The sequence below is a fragment of the Pituophis catenifer genome, unplaced genomic scaffold (assembly GCF_029215685.1).
Source record: "Pituophis catenifer annectens isolate HBS135680 unplaced genomic scaffold, rPitCat1.0.hap2 SCAF_4, whole genome shotgun sequence".
In the NCBI taxonomy this organism is placed as follows: Eukaryota; Metazoa; Chordata; class Lepidosauria; order Squamata; family Colubridae; genus Pituophis; species Pituophis catenifer.
The window spans coordinates 13204317-13219310 of record NW_027256884.1 but is presented as its reverse complement, the minus strand read 5'-3'; the positions used below and the strand labels follow the sequence as shown (position 1 = coordinate 13219310).

General features: G+C 44.2%; 1 protein-coding gene across 1 annotated transcript in view; it reads right to left on the bottom strand.

Moving 5' to 3' along the window:
• Positions 1-14994, bottom strand: part of PIBF1 (progesterone immunomodulatory binding factor 1) — a 100578-nt gene that overhangs the window by 84837 nt on the left and 747 nt on the right. The window contains exons 2-6 of the mRNA XM_070942831.1: positions 14186-14485; positions 11596-11696; positions 10106-10304; positions 7890-8009; positions 2102-2235 (exon numbers count right to left, since the gene is read on the bottom strand). Of these exons, the coding sequence (XP_070798932.1) occupies positions 2102-2235; positions 7890-8009; positions 10106-10304; positions 11596-11696; positions 14186-14437 (806 nt within the window). The 5' untranslated portion in view covers positions 14438-14485. The remainder of the gene's footprint in view (positions 1-2101; positions 2236-7889; positions 8010-10105; positions 10305-11595; positions 11697-14185; positions 14486-14994) is intronic.

Below are 14994 nucleotides of genomic sequence, written 5' to 3'. Positions count from 1 at the left end.
GAAGGTCTTTTTAACCATAACTGTAGAGAAGAGCCACAAAAATGATTAGGGGACTGGAGGCTAAACCATATGAAGAACGGTTGCAGGAATTGGGCATGGCTAGTTTAATGAAAAGAAGGACTAGGGAAGATATGATAGCAGTGTTCCAATATCAAACAGGCTGTCACAAAGATGAGGGGGATCAACCTATTCTCCAAAGCACCTGAAGGCAGGAGAAGAAGCAATGGATGGAAACTAATCAAGGAGGATGTCTATGGAGATTCCAGGTCATGGTTGTCCCAAGGGTGCTTTTTCAAGAGGCAACTGGAACTTTCTGGTTTTTCTTTGAAGATGTTTCGCTTCTCATCCAAGAAGCTTCTTCAGCTCTGACTGGATGGTGGGGAATGGAAGGATTTATACTCTTTGCAGACAGCTGGTCATTTGCATTCTTGCCCTTAGGGATGAACACTCTTTGAATGGGGTGGGAATATGAATGGATTTTTTTTTTTTTTTAATTTGATTTATATGCCGCCCTTCTCCGAAGACTCAGGGCGGCTTACAATGTGCTCAGCAATAGCCTTCATCCTTTTGTATATTTATACAAAGTCAGCTTATTGCCCCCACAAACTGGGTCCTCATTTCACCTACCTTAGAAAGGATGGAAGGCTGAGTCAACCTTGAGCCTTGGCGAGATTCGAACCCTGCAGTAATTGCAGGCAGCTGGTCTTAATAACCAGCTTAATAACAGGGTGCCTTAGACCCCTGTACTACCAAGGCTCTTTTCCAGAAACACTGCAGATTATAGGAACTATTTGTGCTTCAGTTTTGAGAGGCAGACAACCCAGACTCAACCCCACAGATTGTTCCTGTGTTCAACGGTGAAAAGTCACAGGACAGAAAACATCCTGCAGCCAAGAAAGCTTCACAGACTGCTCAGGGGACACTGAGGACACAAGAGTCGAAGAAGCTTCTTGGATGAGAAGTCAAACGTCTTCAAACAAAACCAAGGAAGTCCAGTTGCCTCCTGAAAAAGCACCTTTCGGGATAATCAAGGAGAGATCCAATCCAAAATTTCCTGACAGCGAGAACAATTAATCAGTGAGAACGACTTGCCTCCAGAAGTTTATTTATTTATTTTATTTATTTATTTCCAATTTCTATACCGCCCTTCTCCCTGAGGACTCAGGGCGGTGTACAGCCAGAATTAAAAACATGCAATACAAATATTAAAAAACAATTAAAATATATATAAATTTGGCCCCAAAATTAAAAATCACTACCAATTAAAACATTTTAAAAAATTTCTTCTTAAGCCAGCCCGGCTTGCTGGAAAAAATGGGTTTTAAGGGCACGGCGGAAGGCACTAAGGTCTTGGATTCTCCTTATCTCTGGGAGCAACTGATTCCAGAGGGTAGGTGCCCCCACAGAGAAGGCCCTCCCCCTGGGAGTCACCAGCCTGCACTGTTTGGCTGATGGCACCCCGAGGGGCCCTCTCTGTGGGAGCGCACGGGTCGATGGGAGGTTGTGGGTTGCTCCAACATTGGAGGTTTTTTAAGAAGAGATTGGGCAACCATTTGTCTGAAATGGGATAGGGTTTCCTGCCTGAGTGGGGGGATTGGAGTAGAAGACCTCTAAGGCCCGTGCCAACTCTGTTCTTCTTTTGTCAGGCAAATCAAGTAATTCTGCAGCTTTAACATGTGAAAAGATAGATGCTTGATCAAATGAAAGTTACCGTGTTTTCCCAAAAATAAAACCCTGTCTTATGTTGTTTTGAACCCCGAAATAAGCACTTGGCCTTATTTTCGGGGAGGTCTTATTATTTTTGGGCGAGTGGAGCAAGATGGGACTTCTCTTGCTGTCTTACCTGATATCCAGGTCTGTCTCCCTAACCAGAGGAAATGGTGGGGACCGGCTATGCATGCACTTAAATATTTTCGGGGAGGGCTTATTTTAGCTCATGTGCTCAGAAGCCCGATTGGGCTTATTATCTGGGGAGGTCTTATTTTCAGGGAAACACGGTAGATAGTTTTGGATCTTAAAAGGGAAAAAGGATATGAACACAGGCCTATCAGATGCGGCAAAGAGGCTGAAAGTCCTGTTTATGACTGGTGATAAAACTTACCTTTTTATTTTATCATAGTTCTCCTGTCTATAGTCACCTTGCTGAATCATTTGTTTTGTATCAGCCAGTTCAATGGTTAAGCGCTGACATCGCACTTCAGTCTCTGACCGATTTTTTCGTTCCATTTCATAACTCTGGGAGACAAAAAACAAAACAAAAAAAACCAGTCTTTTATATTTAAAGCTCAAAATTGCTTTTTGGAGAACTCTGTTTTGCTTTTTTTTTTTTTCCTCCTGCCTTGAGAGAACTGGGAAATAAACATGAAGCTGAAACTTTTCTAATCTTTGGAGGAGAGAAGATTGTAGGTAAACACATGATTAGCGTGTTTAAAGTAAGCAAATGAGCACCTAGAAGTACAGGAGGCTATTTTAAGGACAGTGAGGAAGAGCTTCCAACCCTACAGAGAGCAACTTCAAGGCTATGAAGAAGTCCTTCCTTTCATTAGACCTGAAGATAACATGGAACCTATCCAGGAAGTCAAAATGAACTCATTTTATTTCAATCACTGACCAGGCTAAAGTAAAGTAGCAGAATATTATTAATCAAATAAGATTAGTGTGATATAAAAGGATTAAAGTACAGTAAGTCAAACAAAGATAAATTAAAAACATAATAAAATCAAGCTGAACGACCTTGCCCGCGACAGGTAGTCCTCCACTTACAACAGTTCATTTAGTGACGATTCGAAGTTAAACGGCGCTGGAAAAAAGTGACTTGATCGTTTTTCACACTTATGACCGTTGCAGATCGCCAGGGTCACGTGATTTTTCATTCGGATGCTTGACAGTTGGTTCACATTTATGACAGTGTCACGTGATCCCCTTTTGAGATCACTTAACAACTGAGTTACTAACTTAATAACTGCAATGATTCACTTAACAGCTGTGGCAACAAAAGTTTGTAGAATGGGGCAAAACACGCTTAACTAATTTCTCACTTGGCAACATGAATTTTGGACTCAGTTGTGGTCGTACATCGAGGACGACCTGTATTAGACAGAATTTGGGGACATTTTAAGAGAGTCCATTTTAAGAGATTAGCTAAGACAGGGGTATCAAACTCGATTTCATTGAGGGCCGCATCAGGGTTGTGTTTGACCTCGGGCGGGGGGGGGGGAACCTGGAGTGGGAGTGGCCGGGGGGGCATGGTCAATCTGACATCACTTGTGTCGGGGGCACCTGTGGTGCCCAAGTGCTAAGGCAGGACTTCCCTCAGACCTTCCCTCACTCTCGTTATAATCTCCATCCTGCCTGCCTACCTGTCTTCCCTTCTTTTTCCTTCCCTCTTCATTCTCCTTTCTTCTTCCTTCCCCTTTCCTTAGTTTTCCTTCCTTGCTCTCTTCCCATCTTCTCTTTTTTCTTCATCTTTCCTCCTTTTCTGCCCCTTCTTACCCAAATGTAAAAGAAGAAACATTCCTCCTTTTGTTTTGTTTTTAGTTTGTTTTGCTAGCCCGCTGCCAGTGAAAACAGAGCCCAGGGGGGTCGTGTGCCCCCCCCGGGCCCTGTTTTTGGCTGTGACTGCCTCTTGCAGCTCTCTGCCAGCGAAAACGAGATTGTGAGCTCCGGTTTTGCTGGCAGAGGGTTGCAGGAGGCCGTCACGGCCAAAAATGGGGCCCGGGACGGTCGCGCACGGCCTTCCTGAGCACAGTTTTCACTGGCAGAGGCACCGTGGGCCGGTCCTTTGCTGTTTCCAGGGTGGCCCTGTGGGCCAGATCTAAATACCCCGCAGGCCAGATCCAGCCCATGGGCCTTGAGTTTGACACCCTTGAGCTAGGAGGTAGCTCAGGTAAATAGAGCCTTGATAGTACAGTGGTTTAGTGCAGCCTGTTATTAACACAGCTGCCTGCAATTTCTGCTGGTTCAAATCTCTCCAAGGCTCAAGGTTGATTCAGCCTTCCATCCTTTCTAAGGTAGGTGAAATGAGGACCCAGTTTGTGGGGGCAATAAGCTGACTTTGTATAAAATATACAAAAGAATGAAGGCTATTGCTTAACGCATTGTAAGCCGCCCTGAGTCTCCGGAGAAGGGCGGCATATAAATCAAATTAAAAAAAAAAAAAATCTGAATCTGTGGCAATCTGAAACCAAGTTCAGGATGGCCTTCACTGCATCTTTACCCTTGCCCATCATTCGGGAGCGTTAAAAAGGATGGCACTTGAACCCTGAATTATTCCCAATGGGAGCCTTTTACTTTACACTTAATCCTCTTGAAAGACAGGGAGGCGGTGGCTCAGTGGCTAAGACGCTGAGCTTGTCGATCGAAAGGTCGGCAGTTCAGCAGTTCGAATCCCTAGTGCCGCAAAAGGGAGTGAGCTCCCGTGACTTGTCCCAGCTTCTGCCAACCTAGCAGTTCGAAAGCACGTAAAAAATGCAAGTAGAAAAATAGGGACCACCTTTGGTGGGAAGGTAACAGCGTTCCGTGCGCCTTTGGCATTTAGTCATGCCAGTCACATGACCATGGAGACATCTTCAGGCAGCGCTGGCTCTTCGGCTTTGAAACAGAGATGAGCACCGCTTCCTAGAGTCAGGAACGACCAGCACATATGTGCGAGGGGAACCTTTACCTTAATAAGGAAGGAACCCGGTTTCTTCCTACAGTGGCCTAGGATTCGCCTTCTGATTCAAATTCTGGTCTCTGCTAGTAAAAACCCTCTTAGTAAGCACCGAGAGCAATTATTAAAAACTGCACATAAGCTCTTCCCAAAGCAGCAGCAGCAGCAGTCCTAAGTACGTTATCAGCAAAATAAAGGCAGCAAAAAGGCATGAAACACCTAGCAGGGATTCATAATAATTACAGCTATTTCAGGTTTGTTAAGAATTAAATGCCAGATTTGTTTCTCAGCAAGAGTGCCAATATTCTGTACTCCTGTTAGAGAACTGAGGTTTTTCTGTCAGTTATGGATGGGGCTAAAGATCTGTGACATCTCCCTCCACACTCCACTCCCCCGCTCATCCCCCTCTCCCAAAAAGCCAGTAAAATAAACCAAGGTAAGTGAAAGTAGACTTGAGGTAACTTTCCGCCTTCACACGATCTGAATTAAGAGAAATTCCCTGAAACATCCTGGGCGAGAGGCACGATGGCGGAAGGCCGTCCAGTTGGCTAAAACCCAAAATAGTTTAAATGCTTTGCGGACCGGGAGGTTGGTTGGTTGGTTCGATTTATATGCTGCCATTTTCCAGAGACTCAGGGCGGCTTACAATGCATTAAGCAATAGCCTTCATACTTTTGTATATACCTGCTTAGTAGGGCTTTCGGCCTCCCCTAAGCGGTGTTCTTTTTTATACAAAGTCATCTTATTGCCCCCACAATCCGGGTCCTCATTTTACCTACTTCGAAAGGATGGAAGGCTGAGTCAACCTTGAGCCTGGTGAGATTTGAACTTGCAGTAATTGCAGGCAGCTGGTATTACTTAACAGCACTTTAGTCTGCTGCACCACCAAGGCAGATAAACCTCCAAGCGGCCCCAACGACTCTCTAAAACAGGGGTCCCCAAACTGGCTGGAGAATTGTGAGAGTTGAAGTCCATAAGTCTTAAAGCTGCCACGTTTGGGGACCTCTGTTCTAAAAGAATGCAAATGACCAGCCGTCCGCAAGGAACACAAATCCCTTCTTTCCCCACCATCTGGTCAGAGCTGAAGAAACTCCCTGGATGAGAAGCGAAACGTCCCCAAAGAAAAACAAGAAAGTCCATTTGCGTCTCGAAAAATAAGCACCCCTGGGACAACTGTTACCTGGAAGACTGAGAATCTCCATAGACCTTTGCTTAGCAAAATGGAGACTCAACTTCACCTACGGATCTTCTTTAATCTCTGGAGTCAAGACGATCCTCTCTCCAGACTCTGGAGACCGTGCAACCAATGAGGAGATACTGACCCCAAGTGGTCAAAAAAAAAAAAAAAAAGACAAAGAGACCCACGGAGGAATTTCAGCACCACGTCCCAAAGCGCTTCGTTCACTGGGGCCTCCCCCACGGATTAAATTCAAACCCTCAGTCGCTGTTTCAGGAGGCAGCTTCTATGTTAGCTGGGGATGAAGAAAAAGCTGACTTTTCCAAGTTTGCCCTTTCTTCCTGGGGTCAAGAATGAAAAGGAGAGGAAGGTGTGAGCAATAGCACTTAGACTAGAGGACTTCAAACTTGGCAGCTTTAAGATTTGTGGACTTCAACTCCCAGAATTCTCCAGCCAGCTGGCTGGAGAATTCTGGGAATTGAAGTCCACAAGTCTTAAAGCCGCCAAGTTTGAAGACCTCTGACTTAAGACTTATATACCACTTCACAGTACTTTTACAGTCCTCTCTAAGCAGTTTTACAGAATCAGCATACTGCCCCCAACAATCTGGGTCCCCATTTTACCCACCTCGGAAGGATGGAAGGCTGAGTCAACCTTGAGCTGGTCAGGATCGAACTCCTTGCAGTGGGCAGAGTTAGCCTGCAATGCTGCATTCTAACCACTGCACACCATAGAAGGGAGGGAGGGAGGGAGGGAGTTAGGAAGATAGCAATAGCACTTAGACTTATATACCGCTTCATAGTGCTTATACAGCCCTCTCTACGCAGTTTATAGAGTCTACATATTGCCCCCAACAATCTGGATCCTCATTTTACCCACCTCGGAAGGATGGAAGGCTGAGTCAACCTTGAGCCTGGTGAGATTCGAACTGCCAAATTGCAGGCAGCCGGCAGTCGGCAGAAGTAGCCTGCAGTACTGCACTCTAACCACCGCGCCACCAAGGCTCTTGAAAGTTGCTTCTTGGTTTGAACTGGACATGACGTGGGAGTGTGAGACAAACATAGAGAAGCTGGCAATCAAACAAACAACAACAACAACAACAAAACACCATTGCAGCCACTGTCTTTTCTTTTCTTTTAACCACACCCTGTCGCCATCCTTGGTAAGGAATGGGATAACTTGCCACGGCCAACTCGCCGCAGGCCCATTTGCCGCAGGACAATTTAACAAATCTATTTAATTACCTAAAATAAATAAATAATTTTAATTTTGGCTATTCACATTTCATTCTGTCCCTTCTTTCGCATCCTTTCTTTAATGATTCCATTCCACTATTTCTTTAATATTAGTGTAACTCTTGTCCTGTGGTGAGTTGCCCATGGCGAACTGTCATAGACTCCCCTCTAGCAGCAGAAATCCAAAAGTTTCAATACTGTTGTGGCCTGTCAGCCCCTCCAGCAGCCAGATCAGAAGAGGAGTAGGAGTGGGAGTCAGGGTCAACATCAAGGCAACTTGAGAGCTCAGAGGGGGAAGAGGGAATGGAGCTGGCAGATAGAGAAAGGGAGACAGAGGCGGAGTCTGGGCCATCCGTCAGCACTCAGCTGGAGAGTCAACAGCCCCCAGGTCTGGAGGTGGCTGATGAGGAAGAGGAGGAACAGCTGGGTCTAGTGCCTGATGCATAGATGCGCAGAAGGCAGAGGAGAGGAGAGCAGTGGAAATCTATGGGCCGATCCTTGGGAAGGAAGAGCCACCGCTGCTAGCGAGGCCCCATCCTAGCTCTGGGGATAAAAGGCAGGAGGCGGAGATGAATAGATGTGGCAACTATTCATCTTCCAGCCGGATGGCCTTGTTAGCCTGTGTTGAGAGAGACACTTTTTTGCCAGGGCTGCCAGCACTCCTAATTAAAGGAATCTTTAACTTCAGAGGGTTTGTCGTGTTTGGGGAGCCCCAGAAATCACATTAATTGACCCATTAGGAAAGAAGACACTGGAATATGTGCTGAGCATCGAGAGCCACAGCAGCTTCCGAACAACGCCTGGGAGGGAAAAGGGAAATACACACCTCTAACAAGTGCTTGAGCTGAGATTTGTACTCGTTCAGTTCTTCCCAGGCTGCCTCCTTCTTGGCCTGCAGTTGGCCGATCTCGTTTTTTAAAGGATGCACCGCTTCGTAGAATCTAATCTGGAGGCGCAAAAAAGCAATTGCAAGGCATTATCTTTTGAAGTTAAGTGGAAGAGCGATGAATATTTTATACCCTTTCTCTTCTCCAAACTAACTGCACGTCAGGGCTGAGCTGCCAGGCAGGAATTTGGACTTTTAGAATTCTCTGCAAAGCACTTAAAAATAAAGGCAGACCTGTTCCAAGAAGGGGAAACCGTTGTTCCATCGGGAGCCCCTTCCCTTTGAGGGCATTCTGCCAGCAGCTGCACCATCCATGCTTTAACCCCTCTTCTTCCCCACATGCACATCCAAAAGGAGGGAGGGAGGGAGGGAGGGAGGGAGGCTGGAACCCACAGCTCATAAAGTTTTTTTTGAAATCAGGGTTTCCCAGCCCTGCACATCTGAAGGGGAAAGGAAGTGCTACTGAGAAGCAACAGAGTAATAGTGAGGCCAGCATAAAAAAGTCGATTATCTTCCACACATTACATTCATAGTTTACAGGTAATCTACAGAATATGTTTGGTGTTCGCAGGCAGTCATCGACTTACAACTACGATGGAGCCCAAAATTTCTCTTGCTAAGCGAGACAGGTGTTAAGTGAGTTTTGCCCCATTTTATAACCTTTCTCGCCGCAGTTGTTGAATGGATCGTGGCAGTTGTTAAGTTAGCAACACTGTCTGTTAAGCGAATCCGACTTCCTCACTGACTTGTGTCAGAAGATTGCAAAAGGGGATCACAGGATCCTGGGGGATACTGCAACCGTCATAAATATGAGCCAGTTGCCCAGCATCTGAATTTTTAATCCTGTGACCAGGGGGATGCTGCAACGGTCGTTAAGTGTGAAAAATGGTCATAAGTCACTTTTATCACTGCTGTTGCAACTTCGAATGGTCACTGAGTTTGTAAGCTGAGGACTACCTGTAATTGGCTACCTCATTTGCCCACCTCCAACCCCACTTGCCGGATTATGGGCAGCACCTGTGAAGTCACCTATCGATAGAAACTAAGGGCAAGAATTCTTGGAACTGGTAAAACAGCCTGATGAATTTAGAATGTCCTGTACGCTAAAGGGAAAAAAAAATGACACAAAGTTGTAGTCATCTGCTGTGACCAAAGAGATGAGAATGAGTTGGATAAAAGCTACTAAGGAGAGGTAATAGCTTTTATCCAACTAACAGAAAAAAACCAGACAATAAGATTTTTTCAGCCAGGAGATAAACTTAAACAGCTTTGTTGGGCCCATACCAGGGGTAAAATGCTCCTGGTTCGGATCGGATCCCCTGATCCGGTAGCGATGGAGGCGGGAGGTTCAGAGCAAAAATCTCTGCACCCCCCCCCCCCATGGCCAGCTGAGCCTCACAATCATCAGAGGCTTTTTTTTTACTTTTAAAAGCATTTTTTCTACAACCACTTCGGCCGAAAAAATGCTTTTAAAAGTAAAAAAAAAAAGCCTCTGATGATCGCACGGCTCAGCTTGGATCGTCAGAGGCATTTAAAAGAAAAAAAGTCTCTGCCGATCAGGCAACTCAGCTGGGATCGTCAGAGTCTTTTGAAAGCATTTTTTTACAACCTCTTCGCTAAAGAGGTTGTAGAAAAAGTGGTTTTAAAAGAAAAAAAAAAATTGGCCACGCCCACCCAGTCACATTACCCCCCCCAACCCACGCCCACAGAACCGGTAGTAACAAATTTTGGATTTCACCACTGGCCCATATCCAAACCAGAATTTTTTAAAATGCAAATATCCCTCTTATAGCTTATTCCAGAATTTACCAACAATTACAAAGCCTATTCCATTCCATTCCATTCACACTCCACTCCATTCTAACTCTACGCCACACCACGCTACACCATGCCATTCTGCATTCTATTATTACTGTTCTGTTCTGTTCTGTTCTACTCTACTCTCTAATATTTATTCTATTCTCTAATATCTATTCTATTCTATTCTATTCTATTCTATTCTATTCTATTCTATTCTATTCTATTCTATTCTATTCCTATTCCTATTCCTATTCCTATTCCTATTCCTATTCCTATTCCTATTCCTATTTCTATTTCTATTTCTATCCAGTCCAGCCCATTTCCTTTTTCTTTGCTTATTCTATTCAAGCACTTACAGACACGTATTCAGGAATGGAAAGTTCATCTTCTGAAAGAGATTTGAGTTTGGTGTAATACTCTTCGTTCAATTCAAGATCACGCAGGCTACGACGTATATCTCCAGAGCGCTCTCGTAACTGATGATTGTTCTTTTCTAGTTGCCTTTGGCGCATTAAGATGGTTTCCATTTCCTGTTTCATTAATTCTTGATGTTTTCTAGGAAAAGAGTTGTTTGTTACTTACCTAAAAAGGGACTTATCCTAGACCGAGGCAATACCATTAATACTTCTGAGTTGAACAAAAGTCTAATCCCATTCGCAGAACAATTATTTTAATGATATTTAAATAAGACACAATGTATAAGCCTGAATTATTTATGCTGTTTTATCAAGATAATGAGAAACATACATAGCCTTTTGCTTTTAACTGTTTTTTTTTTAAAAAAAAGCCCGATTCAAAAATTCAGTGCTTTTATTTTCAACAGTTGATTGAATGAGTGTGTGGTGCCTGCTTTTCAGATGAACAAGCCTACTACAATTCCTACAGAATAGAAATGTGCAATGTAACCCTATGGGTTTTTATTCAGGAGGCCTAGGACAGGGGTGTCAAACTTGCATCATCACGGTATCGTCACGTGACGTATCGCGACTTTTCCCCCCTTCGCTAAACCGGGAGTGGGCATGGCTAGCACATGATGCATCTGGCCCACGGGCCGCGAGTTTGACATCCCTGGCCTAGGAACGAAGCCTATTTCTCAGATGTCAGGACTTGAATCCAGTGCTTACACCCTTTTGGAAACCACTGCCAAGATAATAACATCACAAGTTCCATTTTCAAGAAACATGCTTGTTTTTTCAATGCACTTCCACTGTCCTTTGATATAACCTGGCTACATCTTAATACCGTGTTTCCCCGAAAATAAGACCCTGTCTTATATTTTTTTGGAACCCTGAAACAAGTGCTTGGCCTTATTGCCATGCGCTCAAAAGCCCAATTGTGCTTATTATCAGGGGATGTCTTATTTTGGGGGAAACAGGGTTATCAACTCACTGTCTGAAGAGCTAAGAAACGGAATACCTGGAATAGTTCAGAAAAACACCAAAACATCTTTTAATTCATCCTTCCTTCTCCTCCTCCTCTTCAGACATAGCAACAACCATGTATCCTTCTTTGCCCAAGAAAGCGAACAAGAATGGATGGTTATTGCCCATAAATGGAAAACCAGAATTTGGAAGTTAACCCTGGTTTCCGAGCCTAGTTGGTTGGGCTGAATCAAGCCACAGCTTTCTGGCCTGGAGCTATGTTTTGTCCAAATGAGAAAACAGAAGGGGACAAAAATCTTTAGAATAGCAAGGAGGAGGGAGGGAGCAAATCAGTTTTCACCCAAGCCACTCCTATGAATGTGTTTTTCGTTCAAAGATCTGGAATGCAATTATGGAATATCAAATTGGAGCAGTCCAGTTTGATTGAACTCCTGCTTCTAAATTTGATACCTTCTCTTTCATACCTAGCATCTTCTTGCTGTAACGCCAGCTGGTTATCTAGTCGTAAAGACAGTAGTTGTTTCTCATGGACTGCATCATTAAGTTTCTCTTCTAGTTCTTCAATCTAAAGCAATAAATTTGATAAAGAAAAGAAACCACGATTAACGTGAGCCCCAATTTAGATTTGTACAAGGAAACCGAGAGAAGATACAGATGTTATTGTAAATCTTAGCATAAGCACGACAATTCTTAATGTTGCAATTCTTAACGTTAATGCAATTCGCGTAACATTTAAACCGTCATTAAAAAGGCAGAGCAAAGAATGTTCTTCCTGCATCAACTCAGGAAGGTCAGACTGACCTAGGAGCTGTTGATACAGTTTTACAGATGAATTGTTGAGTTTGTCATGTGTACAACCTACTTTTTTGAAAGCTAGAAAAAAGTGGGACAGATAGCTTCACCACCAAATGGATTCGCAGCTGGCTGACAAACCGTACTCAACGAGTAGTCCTTAATGGGTCTAAGTCTATATAGAGAGAAGTAAGCAGTGGGGTACCACAAGGTTCCGTCTTAGGCCCAGTACTCTTCAATATCTTCATAAACGACTTAGATGAGGGAATAGAAGGGGAACTCACCAAATTTGCAGATGATACTAAGCTGACAGGAATAGCTAACACCCTAGAAGATAGGCTCAAGATCCAGATGGATCTTGACAGACTTGAACACTGGGCCCTATCGAACAAAATGAAATTCAATGTAGAGAAAAGTAAAGTCTTACACTTAGGCAAGAAAAAGAAAAAGCACACATATAAACTGGGGGAAACCATACTTAATAGCAGTGACTGTGAGAGGGATCTTGGAGTCTTAGTGGACAATCAGCTAAATATGAGACAGCCGTGTGCAGCGGCAGCTAAAAAAGCCAACGCAATCCTAAATTGCATTAACAGAGGGATACAATCAAGATCAAGTGAGGTACTAATACCGCTCTATAAAGCCCTAGTAAGGCCACACCTAGAGTACTGCATCCAGTTTTGGTCACCACACTATAAAAAAGATGTTGGGACTCTAGAAAAGGTGCAGAGGAGAGCAACCAAGATGATTAGGAGACTGGAGACTAAAACATATAAAGGACGGTTGCATGAACTGGGCATGGCTAGTCCAGGGGGGACATGATAGCTGTCTTCCAATACTTGAGAGGCTGCCACAGAGAGGAGGGGGTCAAGCTGCTTTCCAAAGCACTGAAGGCCAGACAAGGAATAATGGATGGAAACTGACCAAGGGGAAATCAACCTAGAAATGAGGAGGAACTTTCTGACAGTTGAAAAGAATCAACCAATGGAACAGAAGTTGCCTTCGGAAGTTGGCGGAGATTCATCACTTGAGACTTTCAAGAAAAGATTAGACTGCCATTTGTCAGAAATGGTGTAATGCTCTCTACATGGGGCTCCCCTTGAAGAGCACTCGGAGGCTCCAACTGGTCCAGAATGCGGCCGCGCGGGTGGTTATGGGCGCAACCCGTTGTGCCCATGTGACACCCCTCCTGCGCGAGCTGCACTGGCTCCCAGTGGTCTTCCGGGTGCGATTCAAGGTGTTGGTTACCACCTTTAAAGCGCTCCATGGCATAGGACCCGGGTACCTCCAAGACCGTCTTCTGCCACCAATAGCCTCTCACCGACCAGTCCGTTCCCACAGAGAGGGTCTCCTCAGGGTGCCATCAGCCAAGTTATGTCGGCTGGCGACGCCCAGGGGGAGGGCCTTCTCTGTGGGAGCCCCAGCCCTGTGGAACGAACTGCCCCCGGAAATTCGTAAGATCTCCAACCTCCGGGTGTTTCGCTGCGCATTGAAGACCCTGTTGTTCCGCCAGGCCGGACTATCAACACAATAGTTTTAAATTGGGGTATTTAAATTTATTGGGGTTTTAAATTTGAGCCACTTTATTTAATTATTTTAAATTTTATATTGTTGTTTTGTCTGTGTTTTTAAATAGGCTGTACACCGCCCTGAGTCCTTCGGGAGAAGGGCGGTATAGAAATAAAATTATTATTATTATTATTATTATTATTATTATTATTATTATTATTATTATTATTATTACTGCTTGAGCAGGGAGTTAGAGGTATAAGGTCCCTTCCAACTCTGTTAATCTGTTACGTCTATAACAACCAACTTGTACCACAGGTACAGACTCCAAAGGATAGTTAAGACTGCAGAAAGAACAATTGCAACCAGTCTGTCTTCCATACAAGACCTGTATATGGTCCCTGCTTCTCTCCCTTCTCCCTCTCTCTGTCCCTCTTTCTCCCTCCGTCCCTCCCTCCTTCTCCCTCCCTTCCTCTCTCCCACCCACCTTCCCTCTCCCTCCCTCCCTTCCTCCCTCTCTCTAGCTCTCTCTCTCCCTCCTTCCCTCCCCCTCCCTCCCTGCCTCCGTTCCTCTCCCTCCCTCCCCCTCTCTCTCAGCCTCAAATTTTGACTGAAATGGATCCAGATAAGTAGCAGTTACCAAAGATTATGTTGAGAAACAGAGAGCTATTACAAGAGCTATCAACACTAGCAAGTTCAGTCCTAAAGCACTTGAACGTGAAAATTAAAAAAAAAAGAAAGCCATCCTCTTACCTTTGTCAAGTACTCCACTTTTAAGTTATCTAGCATCAAGTTCTTCTGAGAAAGCTCGATTTTGAGTAACTGGACATTATGCAGCAGTTCTTTCCTCTCTATAAGCTGCCTCGTAATTTTGACGGTACCTTCCCGATCTTCTGACGAGGAGATATCATCGGTGGGGAAGGTCGTCTCTAAGCTAATATCTTCTGATTCCAAAGAGCTGGATAAATTTACTTTCTTGGGATCCCTGGAGCTTTTCCTTGACATCTTCTAGCAGGATGTAAAAAACCCCGTTCTCTTCAAAATTGTAACAAGCTTAAAAAGTAAGCAAAGAGAAGGTAAATTAAAAAGAGAAAGCAACAGCAAATTAAACATTATGTTTAAATACTTTCAATTCACTGTGTAATAAGTAGAACAGGGCAAATATAAAATTCTGTCTAATCTAAACAAGAATCTATATCTAGGGCTCCCAAACTGGCATTTTGGGGGGCAGCTACACATCTATGCCCACATTCATTGGCACCTCATAGTCTCCTTTCTCCACGTGATGTATTTTTAATCAAAAAAGGAAGAAACTGGCATCTTGCAGACAGAATGCCAGTCTCAGTTTCAACCAACTCTTTTTTCCCCCTGGGCCTCCGACTAACTCCAAAATTTTCTCAGTACATAGCAGTAACGTACACTATCCAGAATCATTTCTTGAGATGTGAAGCTGTAGAAATAATAAATACGGGCGGCTGCAACCCAATATGGATTATAAATATGAGTCAGTCGTCAAAGAATCCCAATGTAAATCACGTGAGTGTGGGGGGATCTGCAATAGT